Source organism: Mus caroli, chromosome 10, assembly GCF_900094665.2.
Source record: "Mus caroli chromosome 10, CAROLI_EIJ_v1.1, whole genome shotgun sequence".
Taxonomy (NCBI): domain Eukaryota; kingdom Metazoa; phylum Chordata; class Mammalia; order Rodentia; family Muridae; genus Mus; species Mus caroli.
In genome coordinates this window covers 47,117,872-47,137,821 of record NC_034579.1, presented here as the reverse complement: position 1 = coordinate 47,137,821, position 19,950 = coordinate 47,117,872, and the positions used below count along the sequence as shown (strand labels likewise).

Below are 19,950 nucleotides of genomic sequence, written 5' to 3'. Positions count from 1 at the left end.
CTAAAAGGCCTTCTCCTTCCATCTCCACAGTTCTATTTGGATAACAACACATACTGGTTATTGGAAGAAATCTTGTGTGAAATACCCCAGAATTGGTAGTTTTGAATAGGAAAAAAACCAATCCCCATTGGAAAAGACACCGAAAGGGGAGGCAAAGAAAGGGATGCTGACATCATAAATCACATTTTGGAGGCATATGCCACTTACAGATCCTGATGTTGAAAAGTGCTATAAAGATGTCTCCTAAAGATTACAGTCTATTGATTTATTTTATTTTTCTGTTCCCTTGCTTTTTGAGACAGGATTTTATAGTCCAGAATGGCCTCAATCTCCTTTTGTAGCTGAGGATCCAGCCTCTACTTCAAGTCTCAGGATTAAGAGCAAGCACAAGCTGGGTGTGGCGGCTCATGCCTTTCATCCCAGCACTTGGGAGGCAGAGGCAGATGGATTTCTGAGTTCGAGGCCAGCCTGGTCTACAAAGTGAGTTCCAGGACAGCCAGGGCTACAGAGAAACCCTGTCTCAAAAAACAAAAACAAAACAAAACAAAACAAGCAAGCACAAGACACCAAGACTACTTTAGAAAGCAGTACATTTTGTCTAAGCTCCACCCCACAGTTACCTGGCAACAGCCAGGTGTGCCTGACTCACTATAAAAGGGGCTGCTTGACCTCTTCTTTTGCTCTTGCTCTTGCTCTGTTTTCTTGCCCCTTTTTCACCTCTCTCCCCATCCGCTCCCCCTTCACGTGCTCGTGGCCAGCCTCTATTTCTCTACTTCTCTTCTCTGCTCTCTCTGCCTTTCTCTGTCTCTACTGCCCTCTTAACTCCCCTCTCCATGCCCTGAATAAACTCTATTCTATACTATACCATCATGTCCCTCAGGCGGAAGGATGGACTCAAGGAGGCACCCTCTTCCCCACACCTCCACCAAACATATTCCCCCTCTCTTTATCTTTTTATAAACACATCAGTACTATGCCAAGTGTGGTGGCTCTTGAATGTAAATCAGAGAACTGGGGAGACTGAGGCAGTAGGATTGCTGCGAGTTCAAAACCAGCTTGAGCTACACAGTTAATTCCAGGCTAGCTTGATTTACAGTGAGGCTCTGTCTCAAGACAGACAGTGATGGTTAAAAATGCAGTATCTGAATTTAATCACAAGGGACATCAAAGCAACCTAAACTCACAGGCCCTGTACAAAATAACTGGGTAGCGCTAGTCAAACTGCACAAAAGACAAACACAGACAGAGGAACTATTCTTGATTATAGGAGACCAGGGAGCCGCAGCAGCTAAATGCTCCCCAATCTAGATGAGAAAAGGGACATTATCCATCATTTCTCCTTCCTTCCTCTTCAGACAGGCTCTCACTATATAAGTCTGACTAGACTGGAACTGGCCATGAAGACACCAGGCTGTCTTGATTTCTTAATCCCAGCTGATTCTTCTGCACCAGCTGATCAGTATTGATTAACCCAGCAAAGCAACATTTCACTTTAGTAGGCATGGTCTCTTAACTCACAGTTCTAAATCACAGAGCTCTGCCTGGTCTCTGCTTCTGAGTGCTGGGATTCAGCACATACAACAGTGTGCCTGTTTTGTCCTCATGTCTCAGTTAACTGTTGCAATTTTTCACTATTTCAAAGGCATTTAAAAGGGTCTCTCTCTCTTTTTAGAGATTTATTTATTTATTATATGTAAGTACACTGTAGCTGTTTTTCAGACACTCCAGAAGAAGGTGTCAGATCTTGTACGGACGGTTGTGAGTCATCATGTGGTTGCTGGGATTTGAACTCAGGACTTTCGGAAGAGCAGTCAGTGCTCTTAACCACTGAGCCATCTCTCCAGTCCCCAGGGTCAGTCTTTTAACACAGCAACAGACAATACTGTGCTACTTTGCTATTTTGTCAACTTGACACAGCCATAGTTATCTAAGAAGCGGGAACCATTTCTCAGAAAAAAAAAAAAAAAAATGTCAAGATAAAACTGACTTGTAGAAGCCAGGCAGTGGTGTTGCAGGCCTCTAATCCCAGCACTTGAGAAGCAAAGACAGGAGGATCTCCATGAGATCGAGGCCAGCATGGTCTACAAAGCAAGTTCCAGGACAGCCAAGGCTACACAAAGAAACCCAATCTTGAAAACAACAACAAAAACTGACTTGTAGAAAATTCTGTGGGGACATTTCCTTAATTAGTAGCTGATGTGTAAGGACCCAGCCCATTTTCAATGGTTACACCCAAGGCCAGATGGCCCTATTATGTATAAAAAATTAGGCTGAGCAAGCCAGTTCCTGCCTTGGGTTCCTGCACTGACTGCTTTGAGTGAGGAAATGTGACCTGAGAGTTTTAAGGTGAAATAAACCCTTTCTTCCCTAAGCTGTGTTTGGTCTTTTTTTTTTTCCTAAACTCACATCAATAGAAATCCTAAGACAGAATTGGTATGAGGTTCATGGGATATCGCTGTGACAGACCAACCATGTTTTGGGGAGAACTATGGAAGAACTTCAGAACATTGGATTGGAAAAGCCATGGAGTCTTCATAGCTTAATGAGCTTAGAAGACAAGAATATTGAGATATGCAGATGACAGGGACCTGGCTTGTGAAGTTTCAGTAGGAAGCTTGAAAGTACCTTGAAGTCTCTTTCAGGGACACTTGACATTAAATTAATAATCTGCGATTCCGGTTAGCGGGGATGGAAGAACCGGCTGTGATTAACAAGAGACAACAACCACTAAAGGGAAACTCTGCTTTGCTGGGATGATTGGTACTGATCAGCTGGAGCCAAAGAATCAACTGGGATTAGGAAATCTTTGGGTAAAGTTTCTACTGGGCCAGAATACAGAAGCTTAGGTCCAGGGGCAGTCATGACTGTATCTTGTGCTGGCAGCTTAACTTCTAATGCATAGAGAGTTTCCCAGGTGATACTGGTTTTAAAGGCATGACGGAGTCAAGAAGAGAAGTTGAGGCTTGGCATCAAGTGGCAGGCGTTCCTGAAGGGAGTCCAGGAGAGGCTGTGAGTGAAGGTACAGCCCAGTTGTAAGAGAGACCCAGAATCTGAGATGCCAGTACCATGGAATGGATCATCAAGAACAGCAGATCACAAAGAACAGCTGTGGAGTAATATCAGCTTGAGTCTAGGAGACAAGCTGTGTGTGCTGCAGAGAGTGGGGCAGGAGAAGTGGCCCAGGCCCTTTGGAGACTAGAGGACAGTGATTGGATGGCAGGCACCAAGCACTTTCCTCTTTACACTGTTGGACTTTGGTTTTGATTTGATTTGATTGTGACTGTGAACCCTTGAAATAAGGTATTTAACCTAGTTTTTACTTGTTTTATAAGAATGTAAGAATTTTGGTTTCTTTAAAAAAACATACAAATACGTTTTCATTTTAATCCCAGGTGTGGGATATAGAGCTGCTTCAGATTGTCCAGAGCAGTTGACCTTAAGGGATGTGATTTTGCCCAGCTGCAGTTTGTGCAGTTGTGTGATGTTTGGAATTCCGAGAGCTTTTTACAGAGTATATAAATGCTAGGGCCCCAAGAGACAGTGTGTGGGGGTGGGGGTCGGGGGGGAATGTTGTTGGTCTGTGTGTGTGTGTGTGTGAGATGTTGTTGGTCTGTGAGTCCAAGTCCACTCCACCGCTGGACAAGGCTTCGTTAGGGAGTCTGAATTCTGGGAGTGTGACTCCTTATTCCATGCCAAAGCCAGGGTGGGTACTGGGCTATAGGGAGGCACTAAGACAGCGCTTTGGGGGTGGGAAAACGCAGTCTTAGGGGTGGGAAAGCTGGAGCTGGCTCGGGGGTCTCTAGGCCTGCGACAAGGCCAAGGCCATGGGGGTTCTCAGACTCTTGGACGGAGTTCGGGACTGAGGGCTGAGGACAGCATCTAGCTGGGGCTAGGGGGAAAGCAGAACTCTGGCTTGACCTAGTGGTGATTGTCCTTAGCATGGCAGAGGAAGGCTTGGTGGTGGTTGTGGCTGGGAGCACAGAGAGGCCTTCTATAGGAGAATTAAGCTGTGGATCTGTAGTCGAATGCCTTTTCCATGGCTCCCCACGTGTTCATGGCAGAAAATGGATACATTTAATATACCCTACCCACTTCTCATGGTGGATCTGAGATTAAATACCTTTTGCAGGGAGGACTGTCTGAGAAGGGAAGCTTATTGGCTAAAGCCCTCTGGGCTTCTAGGTACCTCATTAGCATGGAGAACTCTGTTTGGGTCTATGTAACCATAGGACATGTTTCTTTTATGTGAGGAGCACAGCAAGTGTTCCAAGTCAAGAATCTGGCAAGGAGCGGGGAGCTGTCTAAGTCTCAGGTGTGTGCCCACAAGTGTCTGGGTCTTAACCAGCTCTAGCTTACCAAACTTTCTGGCATGTTTTTACATCCCCCATTGGTCAAGGTTTGTTAAGTACTCATGTGCAAAGAAACAAGAAGAATAGATACCCTGAAGGTGGAGATCAAACTTACCCCAAGGAGCTCAATGTCTTTAATCAGCAGGAAGTAGTTAATTGATGTCACCCGCCTTTCCAACTCCTGACTTTATTCAGGAATCTTTTTTCCTTTCTTTTCTATCATTTTTATTTCTCTTACCTGGTGTTAAAAGATTGAAAAGGTGGAAGAAAAAGTATATATCTGTGTACCATGTGCACACTTGGTGGTGCCTGAAGAGGCCAAAAGGAGGAGTCAGATCTCCTGGTACTAGAATTACAGATGGTTATGAACCACCCTGTGGCTTCTGGGACTTGAATCCATGTCATCCGGAAGAACAATCAATGCTCTTAACCGAGACATCTCTCCAGCACCAGATTATTTTAGAGAGACTTTGAACTTTTAAAGAGACTTTGGATTTTTTTTTAAAAAAGAGTCAACTTTTAAAGTATTTACATTTTTAAAGACTGTGGGACTTTTAAACATTGGAATATTTTATATTATTAGGGACAAACGGGAAGGGAAAGGTTATAACTGAACAGTGATGTGTTCGTGTGTCAGGGTGAAAGGGGAACAGTTGTCCTGGTTAGTTTTTTTGTCAACTTGACTGTGGTGGTTTGAATATGCTTGGCCCACGTGAAGTGGCACTATTAGGATATGTGGCCTTGTTGGAGTAGTTGTGGCTTTGTTGGAGGAAGTGCATCACTTTGGGGGTGTGCTTTGAAGCTCCGCCCAGTGGGAAAGAGACCCTCCTAGCTGCAGGGGCAAAAGTTTGTTCCTGGCTTCCTTTGGATGAAGATGTAAAATTCTCAGCCCCTTCAGTGCCATGCCTGCCTAGATGCTGCTGTGAGTCCTGCCATGATGATAATAGACTAAACATCAGAACCTATAAGCCAGTATCAATAAAATGTTGTCCTTTATAAGAGTTGCCTCAGTCATGGTATCTGTTCACTGCAATGAAACCCTAAGTAAGACACTAACAGAAACTATAATCATTTGAGGAGAACCACAATTGAGAAAATGCCTCCATAAAACTGGTCTGTAGGGAAGTCTGTGGGGGATTTTCCTTAATTAATGATTGATGTGGGAGGTGCCAGCCTACTGTGGGTGGCTGTGTGGTCCTGAGCTATATAAAATAGCAGGCTGAACAAGTCATGGAGAGCAAGCATTCCTTTCTGGCCTCTCTTGCTTCAACTCTTCCTTGAGTTCCTTCCCTGACTTCCCTAAGTAAGGAAATGTGACCTGAGAGTTATATGCAGAAATAAACCTTTCCTCCCTAAGGTTGCTTTTTGGTCATGGTATTTTATCACAGCAATAGAAACCTAAATAAATACAAATACCTTCTAACTGATGACTGAACTGGAGGATCAGCCATAGTCATAACACACCCCACCTTGTCTGCATAGGTCTTTTAACAGCAACAATCTCCAGTGTGTATCTGAAAAATTCCTCTAAGATGGAGGGGGTGTATTCACACTCATTGACAGTTCATCTTGTTGCAAAGAACATTGGGGTGTGTGTGTGTGCGCGCGCGCGGACCCCCATCTGTCTCCACCATACTGGGGTTACAGGCACTGCCTCCATGCCTGCCTTTTACATGAGTTCAGGGGATCCAAACTCAAGCCTATAAATTGCTTGTGTGGCAATTACTTTACCTACCAAGCCATCTTCCCAACGTTCTATAAAGAATGTTAAAAATGCCCAAGGTATGATTCAAGCAATGAACCATCAAAAGTTAACTGCCCACGAATGAACCCTGTCCAGTTTGAGCACATTCAAAATAGCTAATGTGAGCGCATCCCAAGAATGTGGACTCTTGGCATAGTTGGCCAACACCCATGCCAGAAAATGTTACTCTCTTTCAAAACATTAACCTCCCACATTCAAAATACCAACTACTATAAATCGTAATGTTCATTACCAGTGAGTTTTAACAATTAGATGGCTAATGAAAAGTACTGAACTGTTTGCACTCAAAGAACCCAGCCGTTTCTGTCACACACGAACCTGTTAGAGCTGACATCTTTCAGAACTGCAGGAGTCATTCCAGAACATGTGGTCCCTACTGAATGTACTTCTGTGACCATTCTCAAACACAGCTATGGGTCTCTGGGACCCTGTGGCCACACAGCTGCAGAAGCCTCGAACCTTCCCAGGGATGGAGCAACAGGACACAGAACTGGCCCTTGCCTAGGCTCAGGTTACCAGAGGACAAAGTGTTTCTGCCATCTCTTCCTGCATTCCCAGGGGAAGTTCAAACTGACCCGGGGTCTATTTTAACTCAGTTAAAGCATATGCCTGGCCAGTGGCTTCTATCAAAGGGAATCTTTAAAGCAGCCACAAAAGAACACTTAACATTGCTAACTAAATCACTACTTATTCCTTGTGTTTTAGACAAAATCGCTGCACAGCGTACTAACAGGCTGCTCTAGCTCAGAAGACAGGGCTCATGCAGCCCAAGGCAGCCTTGAACTGAGTATGTACAGAAGGATGGCCTGATCCTACTGCTGCCACTTCCCAAGTACTAGATTACAGACCTGTGCTGCTCTATGCCGCACCCCTCACCCCCCACCTCCCATTCACTGGCTTTGAATGATAGAGGGAAGAACAATAGATAACTGTGTCTTTGAGCCACAAAAATATAGAAACAAATTTTTCCCTCAGCCCTTAATGATCTAATTGTGTAGTCCTGATCATGCTACCGAATCTCAGTGTGAATCCATTTATCTGTCGAATAAGAAATTAATAAGAGTTACCCAAGGGTGCGTGTGTGCATCGTAGAAAATGAGTCAGGGCTGCTTATGCCCAACACACTGAATATGCTCATTTTTATGAACACAAATCCTGTTTGTAAAAGACAAATACAACTTTATAAAGAAAACAACTTTGTAAAGAGTAATAATTATCTTTTATCACTATATCAAATCAGAATTCAGTACCCATTTCTCAGTAAAGAACCCACATCTTAAAAATTTCAAAAAACCTAGGGCTGGAGATGTAGCTCAATTGGTAAAGTGCTTACCCAGCATGCATGAATCCCTAGATTTGATCCCTATAACCCCACTGCTCCACAGCCAATGAAATGGATGGATTATCCTTGGCTACAATAAGTTAAAGAACAGTCTGTACTACAGGAGATCCTGCTGTCTCAAGTGAAAAAAAAAAAAGTCAGGAATCTAAACATGTAGATGACAAGATTTGTTCAAGACTTTTGTCTTTGGCTTCCAATTATCTAACTCCCAGGCGTCTCATGGGGCTTAGGATCAAAAGGCCACCAGGATGGTGGATTAGCTACTTTGCTGTTGCTGTGATGGCTGAGAGAAGCAACTTAAAGGAGAAAGGGTTCCTTTTCGCTCACAGCTGAAGCAAAGTGGAGTGGCAGGCAGCATCCGCAGTCTGGAATCAGACAGTGATAAATACTTATGCTTGTATGCTTGGGTTTTTTTAATTTATTTTTTATTTTTTATAAATTCAGTGTGTAGTTTGGTAAATTTTCCCACCACAAGGAATTTTCATGCCCAGAAATTTGTCACCAAGGTGATTCTATATTCTGTAAAAGTTGAACACCAATATTAACCACCAAAGATGACTATCTCAGGCATAATCAGAGTGCCATAGCACAAGAAACGGAATTTCAAAGGTTATTTAGGAAAACTCCCTTTATGCAGTTGTCCCTTCCCCTGTTCTTCCCTTACTTCCTCTGTGTCTCTGCTCAGATATTTGCATACTGGAAGGGCCCACCTGACCACCCCACTGACATTATCATAAACCAAGCTCCTCCAGCTATAGGACTCCTTCTTTTTCATTCTTACAACCTGTCTTGTTAAAAATGCATTGTCTTTTCTCCAGGGGTAATCTCCATGAGAGGCATTTTGTTTGTTCACAGAATATAACCCAGTTCTTCACAGAATGTCTAAATCACAGTCGTTACTCCCTAAGTACTGGCCAAATAAAGGAATGTGTATGTTTTAGGCAAACACCACATTTTTGATTCAGTTTCCAGCAAGGGAGAAATTTAAGAGAATCTTCTGAGACACATGGGGCAGACATATAGTAGCTCCTTAATGTTTGAGCTTTCCAAGCAAGTGCATCTAAGTTAGCTTGCATGAAAATTACCCTGAGAGTTTACACAAACCAAGATTCTCTTACAGATCACCAGGCGGTGAAGCTAACCCAACACACTTCCTCCCATCTCAGTTCTTCCATGCTTACAGATCCCCCATACCCCTTCCTTACCATACTGATCTGTTGCACTGCTGAAGAGGAGATAGTCAGAAGCGCAGGTCTTGGACTCAATGTTCAAATCTCCCAACCTCAGAATAAGTCTCTTCCCCTTTGGGACTGTGATGATCTTTTCGCACACAGTGTAATTGGGGTAAGTCCCTGGATAATTCTTAGATGTCATTGTGCCACTGTCCTGAGAGGTCACTATGTGCCCACAGCCATCACCTGGTAAAGAAGAAAGAACACAAGATGTAACTATCTCCTACAAGAGCAACACTCTTTGTCTTGAGTGTTTCATTTCGGTTTTTTGTTTTCTTTGTTTTGTTTTGTTTTTCCTGAGGGAAGGAAGGGCTAAACGACAAAGCCTGAGCATGAATCATGAAGTATCTCATTTAAAACTATTCCATCATTGGTTTCCGGATTCATCTAATGAACTCAGTGGGTCTCATGCTCTGAATTAAATGCAGACCTTAAGAAACACAATTTGTAGCTGGGCAGTGGTGACGCATGTCTTTAGTCCCAGCACTTGGGAGGCAGAGGCAGGCGGATTTTTGAGTTCAAGGCCAGCCTGTTCTATGGAGTGAGTTCCAGGACAGCCAGGGCTACACAGAGAAACCCTGTCTCGAAAAAACAAAACAAAACAAAACAAAAAAAGAAACACAACTTGTTTTCTGGTTGTCTACCCTATTCAAAAAACCCTGGCCTTTTGCCACACATTTGTCAAGCCACTCTAAAGCCAATGAATAATAATTTATAACTTACTTCAGAGTGATGCTGATGGGTGAAAGATGCTCCTGATAAAATTTATACTAATACAGAAAGGATTTTGTTTAGATGCAAGTCTCTTAGCTGAGCATTCTAGCTGGATACTGTTGGGGACTTACAGTGGGCAAGTCTCTCTCTCCCCCCATTTTCCTTCCCCCACTCTCCATGTGCTCATGGCTGGCCTTTACTTCTCTATTCTTCTCTCTATCTCTCTCTGCCTTTCTCCACCTCTACTACCCTCTTAACTTCCCTCCCCATGCCCTGATTAAACTTTATTCTATACTATGTCAGGTCAGGTCAGTCGGTCATGTGGCTGGTCCCTCAAGGGGAAGGGATGCCCCAGAATGGGTCAGCAGAGGCACCCCCTTCCCCCACACCTCAACACACATCACCCAAACATATTCCTCCCCCTCTTTATCTTTTTATAAACACATCAGGTACAAGACTACAGTTGACCTGAACTGGTATTTTATAGCACATTTGTAGGGTAAATGAGGTGCTTCACTAATGCTATGCATATTAAGGAAAATATTAGTCATTTCCTGACATATGGGTTTTGCCAGGTGCCTTTGCCTCCTGCTGGAGTGGAACTAAGACTCAGGGCACTTATCTGACTTAAAAGCAAAACTCATCTTCAAAACAGCAAAATCTTGATAGCCATGATAAGCTCTACCTGCTCTGCTCTTCCAGTGTGATATAAAGGAAATATGGAGATTGATTCTAGAACCTTCCCTTCCCTCTCCTCCCTTCTTTTCCCTTCCCTCCACTCCCTTCCTTTTATCAGTTAACCGACAGATTGCACCAGCTGATGTAACCAAATGCATGACACCAGTATCTAAGGCCTTATGAACCAAGCCAGCTGCAAGGTGAATAGATTACATTTGGGCGACACAACAGCTGAAGTTGTGGAGCTCAAGAGAAAATCAATTTTAAGAGTGCTGCATAACTCCAGAGTTTATCTATCTTAGGAGCGAGCCTACAGTGGAGGCCAGAAGGAGGGCCTGACAAGCAGATTGGTTTCATTGGATCAACACTTGAATCCGTGCCACCAAAAAATGTTATAGAGTGTGAAGATGAAGAAAAAAACCCCACCATTGAACCTGGAGGTCTAGGAAGGTGAGCTGGTGAGTAACAGAGCTACAGAACTTTCTGAGTATGGAGCACATGAGAGTGGATGACTAACCAGGTAATACATACACACTTGGGGAGTTGGAGCTGCAGGGTCATGGATTCAAGGCCAACTTGAGCTATATACAGTGAGTTCAAAGCCAATGTGGGCTATAGATTATGACTGTCTCAAAACACAAACACAAACACAAATAAAGAACAGGTATTAGAAAAAGATGAGCATCCTAGCTGGACTGCTGGGCACGTACAGTGGGAAAGAGTTTGAGGAGTGATGAGAATGGGAAGCTAGAGAGAAACACCTCAGGGTTCACATAGCCACACAGGGAAGAGAGGAGGAGACAAAAGGGTAGTTTTGCATCCAAGTGACTAGAAGGCTGAGGCAGCCAGGAAGGCAAACACAATGTATCATTTTGGTGGTCAGCTTTGGAGTGATTGCTAAATTACCTGGGTTCTTGAGCAGCTGCGAGGATAAAACTGAAAATTATAATTGAGAGAGGTGTATTATACAAAGGCATATAGTAAATCACGCTTTGATTTAACATTTGAATTATTTGCCTGCTTTCAAAGGTTTTAATGGAAAACATGCCAATCACATGATTTTATAATGTGTATATTCTCACAGGTCTAGAGAAATAATTACTGTCCCTTTAAAGGGGGTCGGCACCCTAGTCCCTCACCACCCAAGACCCCTGCTACTCATTTTTATTCATTAACCTTACCTTTGTAGGTTGATTTTGAGCACCCAGAAATGTAATGAGTGTAGGAACAAACAACCAATCATAACAACTAAATTCAACTAAACTTGTCAGCGACGGAGAAGCAGCCTAGCCAACCATTTGAATGCTCAAGCTTTCCATTCTGTTCAAGAGAAGAGAAGAGAAGAGAAGAGAAGAGAAGAGAAGAGAAGAGAAGAGAAGAGAAGAGAAGAGATAGAAAAATGTTTAAAGATAACACAGGACTGTTAGGAAGGCTCTCTGTAAAAGCACTGACTCCCCAAGGCTGTCACACACACACACACACACACACACAGAGGGGACACTTTATACACACATAACAGGAAGTTCTTAAATAATAAAAAAAAAAAAGGAAGAAAATACCATTTTTTACAGACATCTACTGATTTATGTAGGGCCGAAATGACATGCAGTCTGAGATTTGCATTAAATTCTTCACCCAAAAGGGAAGAGGCAGGATGAATGAAAAGATGGATGTTGTGACTTGCTGGGAAGCTTGCACAGCGCTGAAAGAAGTGATCAAAGTGACTGGGATGGAGCTCAGCGGTACAGTGCTTGTCCCTTGGCTCTGAGCTCAAACCCCACCACACTTTAACAGAAAATGTAATAAAGTCGATGTTTAAGAAAACCAATAGAATCAAAGTTTTATGATTAAATTTCACAGAAGTGTTGGAGTTGATCTCCCAGGGAGAGAGCTGAAGCAGGCTTGAGTAGCGGTGACAGCCAAAATGAACTGCCACCTGCCTAACTTCAAAGCAGACAGGAGAAAAAGAACGAGGAAGCATTACCACAGGGCATCTGTCTGCTCTTCAAAAGCATGGGAAAGGAAATGTTTATCTTTTCCTTCCTTTGAACTGGAGCTTAATTGCCAAGGCACAGGATGACCCCAGACAGAAACTGCCTTCCCACTACACAATATTTATCTCATAGTGGTCCCTTTACTATAGGCCTAATGTCTGGCTACCAGTCACAGAAGCTGCTACACTGGGAAAATGACCAACCAGTCCCTTAGAACAATTTACAAAATAAAACCGACTGGGGCTGGTAGTTCAAGGCCAGCCACAGCTACCTAACAAGTTTAAGCCAGCCTGGGCTCGAAAATAGAAGATGGGAAAGAAAAAAGTTGGAGATGAGGTGAGAAAGGGAGTTAGGAGTAGATACGAGCAAAGAATAAACAAAAAATATCCTTTAACATTTTTTTCCCTCTTCTTGATCATGGCTAAAAGATGACCCAAAACAAAGAACAAGACCCAGCATGTAAGGACCATAGATAGCTCTTGTAGCTGACTCTATTGCTAAGTTCACCCTGTACAAGCACAGGAACAGGGCCATTACAAAGTTCATGGTTGGAACATAGAGGGCGCAGCCCTAAGCATCTTTGCTGCTTCTGTGCTACCCAGGCTCTGCAGCAGCTTTCATTACTCCACATAGCAGGATGGTCTCCAAGGACCAAACACTTTAAAAAAGACGTAGACCTGCTGCTGGTGGTAGCCCACAACTGCCACCAAGGCCCATGAAAAGAGCTGGTTACCTATGGCTGGAAGAATTATATTCTGGAAAAAACAAAATAAAATAAAAAATTACACTCGATGAAAAAAATCACAGCTGGGTGTAGGTGCCATATACCTTTAATCCCAGCACTGCGAAGCAGAGACAGATGAAGTTCTGTGTGAATTTGGGGCAAACCTGGTCTATATATGCATTCCAGCCAGCCAGGGCTATATATAGAGAGACTATCTCAAAATAAAAATAAGTAATAATTATTACTCAAAGTGACCTGTACACAGAAGTACATCCTCTCTCTGAACACTTAGAAACAATACTCTTTAAAAAAAGAAGAGTTAAGAGCTGACGAGATAGCTTGTTGTGTAAAGGTGTCTACCCTACTGCCAAGACTGAGGTTTGATGATGGGAGAGAACCAATTCCCTCAAGTTATCCTCTCACCTTATAAGAACCATCAGTACTTGGGAAGTGGAAGCAAAAGGACCAGGAGTTCTAGGTCACCCTTGGCTATATAGTGAGTCTGAGGGAGTTTTGTCTCAAAAGTATGTGTGTATCTGTGTGTATTTGTATATATTTTCTAAATAAGCTGAACCCTAGATCCTTGTCTACAGGATCCTTTTATTTAGTCTATTCTAGTTCCTCCCCACAGGAAAGGAAGACAGTAACTTCCTTAAACAGCTTCTTCCCTTTTGGTAAGAAACATGTTTCACAAACAGAAAAGCAAATTAGGAGACACCTATGATTGTATGGTATAAGTTTCCAAGTATTTTAAATTTATATATTATTCATTTATTTTCTTCCATTTTTTTCTTGGGGGGGGGGGTTCAAGACAGGGTTTCTCTGTATAGCCCTGGCTATCCATCCTGGAACTCACTTTGTAGACCAGGCAGGCCTCGAACTCAGAAATCCTCCTGCCTCTGCCTCCCTAGTGCTGGGATCAAAGGTGTGTGCCACCACGCCCGGCACTCTCCTTACATTTTTACAATAACATATTTATTGGTTGACTGTCCATGCTCACATGGCATGGCACATGTTGTGGTGTTGAGATCATAGAACAACTTTAGGGAGTTCTTTCCTTCTACCATTTGGAATCCAAGAATCAAACTCACATCCTTATGCTTAGCAGCCTTTACTAAGCCACCTCATTGGAACCTCATCTATTTTAATGTGAACACATCTAAATCAGGAAAGTAATATGAAAAGACCAAATTCAATCGATTTCCTTGTAACAGTTAAGTCTACTTTAGCATGAGCCAAATAGTATAAGTGGCAAAATCGCTCCATAAACCAGTAAGCTAAGATGTCATTCATTACAAGTTCATGCCATGGCTAGGAAGGATGACGCTCTTTTGCTTCAAGGCGCTCATAGTCACCAGGGAGATATTAACAAGACATTTTTCTTTTGAGTCAGAGTTTTACACATCTTAGTCTAAACCTGAACTCACTGTAGAGCTGAGGATGGTCTTGAACTTATCATTCTCCTGCCTCTACCTCCTCCCAGTGCTGGAATTATAGGTGTATACCCAATGCCTGGGATGGAACCCAGGACTTTGTGCATGCTAGGTAAGCCTGCTGCCAACTGAGCTACACCAGTCTTTATCCAGTAATGCTTGAGTAAAGCTGTGAGTTCAAAGCCATAGATGCAGACTTAACATTTCTCTATCCTACCTAGGGCTAAGAGCAGTAGATATAACTTTTCATTATCAGCACTAGTTATTCAGGAAGAAGTATTTTCTAAATAAGCTGAACCCTAGATCCTTGTCTACAGGATCCTTTTATTTAGTCTATTCTAGTTCCTCCCCACAGGAAAGGAAGACAGTAACTTCCTTAAACAGCTTCTTCCCTTTTGGTAAGAAACATGTTTCACAAACAGAAAAGCAAATTAGGAGACACCTGTGGGTCAGATCTACAATACTAAAAAAAGAGGAGGTAGGATTAAGAAGAAAACTTGGTGGCTAGGGAGATAACTCAATCAATGTAGAGCTTGCTGTGCAACCACAAGGCCTTGAGTTCAGATTCCATGCACCCAGTTAAAGCTGGCTATGGTAGCTCTTATCTGCAATCCCAGTGTTGGGTGGATCCCTAGACTTCAATGGTGATTTCCCTATGCTGTGACCCCTTAATTCAGTTCCTTATGTTTTGGTGACCCCCAACCATAAAACAATTTTCTTTGCTACTTAATAATTATAATTTTGTTGCTGTTATGAATCATAATGTAAATATCTGTGTTTTCCAATGGTCATAGGTGACCCACCAACCCCTCCTCCCAAGGGGTAGCAACCCATGGTTGAGAACTGCTGAATGGATGAGCTTCAAGTTCAGTGAGAGAACCAGTCTCAAACAATCAGGGGGCTGACACTATACACTTGTCAAAAGCCCATGAATAATCATAAGCCTAAGCCTTCAAGCAAGGGTAAGAGGGTCGGTGAACCTATTGACACTCTACTAAATTGACAGCTTGTCAAACTGCTTTCTAAATGCTTAGAAAGTATAGATGCGTGCTGCTCTCAGCTTTGGTGACAGAGGCCTCTTTTTTGCAGTGGGCAGTGTCTAAAGTGCTGAGAATAGGTGATTGTTTCATGCCCACTCAGAAAGGATCATCTATATCACTACCCCTAGGGTTCAGGGAACAAAGTGAAAGAGGGAGAGGAAAGAATGTAAGAGCTGGAGGATGGCCAGGAATTCTGCAAACTCACAACATCTCTGATTACCTGTTGTGGTCGTTTGAATGGGTTTGACCCCCATAGATTCATGTGTTTGAACACTTGGTCATAGGGAGAGGCACTATTAGGAGGTATGGCCTTATTGGAAGAAGTATGTCACTGAACAGTCCAGCTTTGAGGGCTCCAATGGTCAGGCTCCGCCCAGAGTGGATAAGAGTCTCCTCCTGGCTGCTTTCTAATAAAGATGGAGAACTCTGCTCCATCTCCAGCACCATGTTGGCCTGTGTGTTGCCATGCTTCCCACCATGATGATAATGGACTAAACCTCTAAAACTGTAAGCCAGCTCCAATTCAATGTTGTCCTTTAGAAGAGTTGCAACGGTCATGATGTCTTTTCACAGTAATAAAACCCAAACTAAGTCATAAGTACAAGTTCTACACAAGATGGAGTTAATCAGCATTCCAGTATGGGTAGCAGAGAGGCTTGTGAGGCCCCTTAGATAAGGAGCGACTGGCAAATGATGGCTGCTAGGGGAAGGGGAACCATTTTTCTTCAGTGCTATAGCCACTGGTAAGAAGTCTATGGTGCACTACGTAACGGCCCTCCACACATACGCATACTTATGCAAGCTACTCCAATTAAAGTTAGTGGGACACACACACACAACACACACATATGCACATGCACATGGAGTGAGAAAGAAAAAGGGGGGATTCCAGAAAGCAGGAGGGAAATAAATGGGTAATGGGGATGAATACAATCAAAGTAAATGTAAAAAATTGTCAAGAAGTAAATGAATATGTATCTTTATAAAGGGTGGAAGCATGACATAGACATTTAGTTTGCACATATACATGCACATAAGTGCACATGCATTCATATGCACACACATGAACGTATACTTCACATATAGGCATAGAAAGCTTTTTTTATGGCTTTGTACTTGTGGAAGAATTATTTGGGTAATTGAGAATGAATATTGCACAAACATTTTCAGATTGATTATTTAGTAGTTCCTAGACTAAAACCAGAAGCCTATTCTCGATTATGACCCACATAGATTTATCACAACCCAGGTACACACACACGTACATAAATACAACAAACTTTATCGATTCAATTCTTCCAGTAGATGTAACTTGCTGTCCTGCTTCCCACTTGATTCCACTTGGCAACTCACTAAAAGCATACTGGCTTTGGCACCTGAACCTGCATTACTGATGAGTTCCAACCAGTAATTTGGGAAAGCACGCTCAGAAATACTGTGAGACTGAAACCACGTCTAGAGACATGAGTTCATTATGGCTCCATCTGGGCTCCTCTAATATTCAAGTTACGACAGGTCTTCTCATACACAATCACCCATGTGTGGGTGTGAGAAAACTGCTTCCCACGTCTGAGATCAAACGAGCTCTTGATGGCTGCAATCTTTTCGACCACAAAGGCAAGCTTGCAATCATTACCACGTTCTTTGTCTGGTGGTGAGGCGGCCAGATTCCCAAGGTATCACTAATTCTGCTGTGAGCCAGACTCTTATAAGCACTGCTGCTGTACAACTGTGCTCAACTACACTTTATGCACTGCCAGGAGAAATGGAGAAACGAGACTAGCAAGAACCATAGCGCTTCTCAACCTATGTGTTGTTACCCATAGGAGGCGGTCGACTGACCCTTCCTCATAGCTTGCCTAAGACCACTGGAAAACACAGATATTTACATTATGATTCATAACAGTAACAAAATTACAGCTATGAAGTAGCGACAAAAATACTTTTATGGCTAGGGGTCACCATGGCATGAGGTGGTTAACATTAAGGGGTTGCACCATGAGGAAGGTTGAGAACCACTGGCTTAGCAGGTAAAGGTGCCTGAGGCAAAAGCCTGATGAGCTGAGGCTAATCCCCAGAACTCAGGTAAAAATGGAAGGACAAGACTCCACAAAGCTGTCTTCTGATAGCCACAAACCTGTGGATGGCAGGACACACCCCTCTCTGGCAAGAATGATAAACTTAAAATCTTTTTTTATTTTTTAATTTTTAAGAAATGAAAGAACAAAGGCAGAAGTGCTTAAGTGGCCACATGGGAATAAAAAAGTAAAAAAAAAAAAAAAAAAAAAAAAAGTTGTGACCATAAAACAGAATGGTTGCAGAGTCTTTAGTTTTTCTGAGCAGAAATGGGTGCTATTATTACGATACTGAAAAACATCACAGCTATTGGCTAGAAAACCTGTGGCCGAGTTCTTATGAACTGTTTCATAAGTCTCTCCGATCTTATTCTTTTTTTTTTTTTTTTTGGTTTTTCGAGACAGGGTTTCTCTGTATAGCCCGGGCTGTCCTGGAACTCACTTTGTAGACCAGGCTGGCCTCGAACTCAGAAATCCGCCTGCCTCTGCCTCCCGAGTGCTGGGATTAAAGGCGTGCGCCACCACGCCCGGCTCCCGATCTTATTCTTACCACAGATGAAACTGATGCTAATATTGTGAGGCAGTCATACTACCTAGTCTTGTTTCGGCGGCTTAAAAACATTTGAATAAACGGGATTCATCAAGTGTCCCCTCTGTGGCTACTGCCCTCCAACAGTGCTTAGCTTCCAGTCCTTTGGAAGTGTCTTACCCTCCTTTCCAGAGTGAACCCAAATCCAATGAGTTCGTGATGCAGGAGTATAAAGATTTGGCCACAATTGGAAACAACTTCATATGGCTGTCCCAGCTGCAAAATTCCCCTGGGATCAGTCACCACATGGCCAAACTTCTTCCCAATCTTTCCCAGGAAAGCCAAAATCATGGTTTCACAAATTCCTTCTGCTAACGTTACATCTGCTTCCCCGTGGTGGTTGCCTCCCTCCTCTTATTTACATTTTAGAAACTCAGGTCCTGGTTCACTGCTGCTGAAAGGCTGCTGTAAGATCTTAAGAATGGGCTACTAATGAACAGAGTCCTCCTAGGGATGAGTTTTGTCGTCTTCTCTCTAGGATGCTCTAGGATCCTTTCTGACTCTCATATCTTCTACCACAGGCCCAGAGGGCCCTTCAGTCTTGGGCTTTGCATCCTACTGAGTGGTAAATGAAAGCAATTTATTTTCTTTATGTATTAAAAACATGGGGGAAGAGGAGGGCCTGAAGAGGCTGGAAATGGAGCACGGCTGGTAGAGAGTTTGCCTAGGCATGAAGTCCCAGGTTCTCTCCCCAGCACCACAGAAAACAAACAAATGGACAAACAAACAAAAGCCAGTATCTATGTCAAATGCCTGTAGTCCTAGCACACCAGACACCTGTGGTTACACAGTGAGCTTGAAGACTGCCTGTGCTACACCACACTGTCCCAACACCAAACAAGCAAAACAATTAAAATATCTTCCCATAGAAATGATCAAAAGCAAACTGTATCAATAGAAAGTTTCACTGGATATACACCATGCAAAAACAAGCAAAGCATTTCCAGGTCCATAAAGCACTCCCAACTGCCATCCGTGGTCTACATTTCTGATATTTACAAGACCAGCGCTCTAACCCCTGAGCTATAGGGCCACCATTTCTGATATTTAAAGAGCTTCGAGTTATAGACCACACCTTTAAAATCCTACAAATAAAACCAGCAGCAACTCCAGCCCTGGTCACTCTCCAGTCTCTATACCTTAAGTTAAAGGCGAGTGTTGTGAGGGTGGAGGAGAACTGTCTTCTTAGTTCCCATTTGGTTCCCTTCTTAACACACAAAGGACTTTGTTTAAAAGAAAAAATATCGGCTGGAGAGATGGCTCAGTGGTTAAGAGCACTGACTGTTCTTCTGAAGGTCCTGAATTCAAATCCCAGCAACCACATGGTGGCTCACAACAGTCCATAATGAGACCTGATGCCCTCTTCTGGGGTGTCTGAAGACAGCTACAGTGTACTTACATATAATAAATAAACTTTTTAAAAAAAGAAAAGAAAAATTATATCAGATGTCATTCCCACAGCCTACTCCTAAAAATAATTCTTTCTTTAAATTTTCAAAAATATTGAGCTGGAAAGATGGCTCAGAGGTTAAGAACACTCGCTGCTCTTCCAGAAGACCTGGGTTCAATCCCAGCCCCCACATAGCAGTTCACAACTGTTTATAATTCCATTTCCAGGGGAATCCGACATCATCACACTGAGATGCAGGCAAAATACCAATGTGCATTTTATATATTAAATACATACTTTTTAAAGAATCTTAAAATATTATTATTGTGTGTGTATGTATCCATGTTCAAATGTTTTGGGGGACAGAACATGTCATGGTGTGTGTGTACAGAGCAGAGGACAAACTCAGTGGAGTTGACTCTACCCATCCACAGTTCATACAGTTTCAGGTTGCCAGGATTGGCCGCAAGCATCATTTACTCACAGAGCCATCTTCCTGGCCCATTAATTTTTAAAAATTTCTTTTGTTTTATGAGAATACAATATAATTACATCATTTCCCTTTCCTTTCCTTTCCTTTCCTTTCCTTTCCTTTCCTTTCCTTTCCTTTCCTTTCCTTTCCTTT

The 19,950-nt window shown here is 42.8% G+C and overlaps 1 protein-coding gene across 1 annotated transcript in view; it reads right to left on the bottom strand.

Annotated features, from left to right (window-relative positions):
- Positions 1–19,950, bottom strand: part of Dcbld1 (discoidin, CUB and LCCL domain containing 1) — an 87,307-nt gene that overhangs the window by 49,871 nt on the left and 17,486 nt on the right. Inside the window, exon 2 of the mRNA XM_021174605.1 lies at positions 8,662–8,874. Coding sequence (XP_021030264.1) covers positions 8,662–8,874 — 213 coding nt within the window. The remainder of the gene's footprint in view (positions 1–8,661; positions 8,875–19,950) is intronic.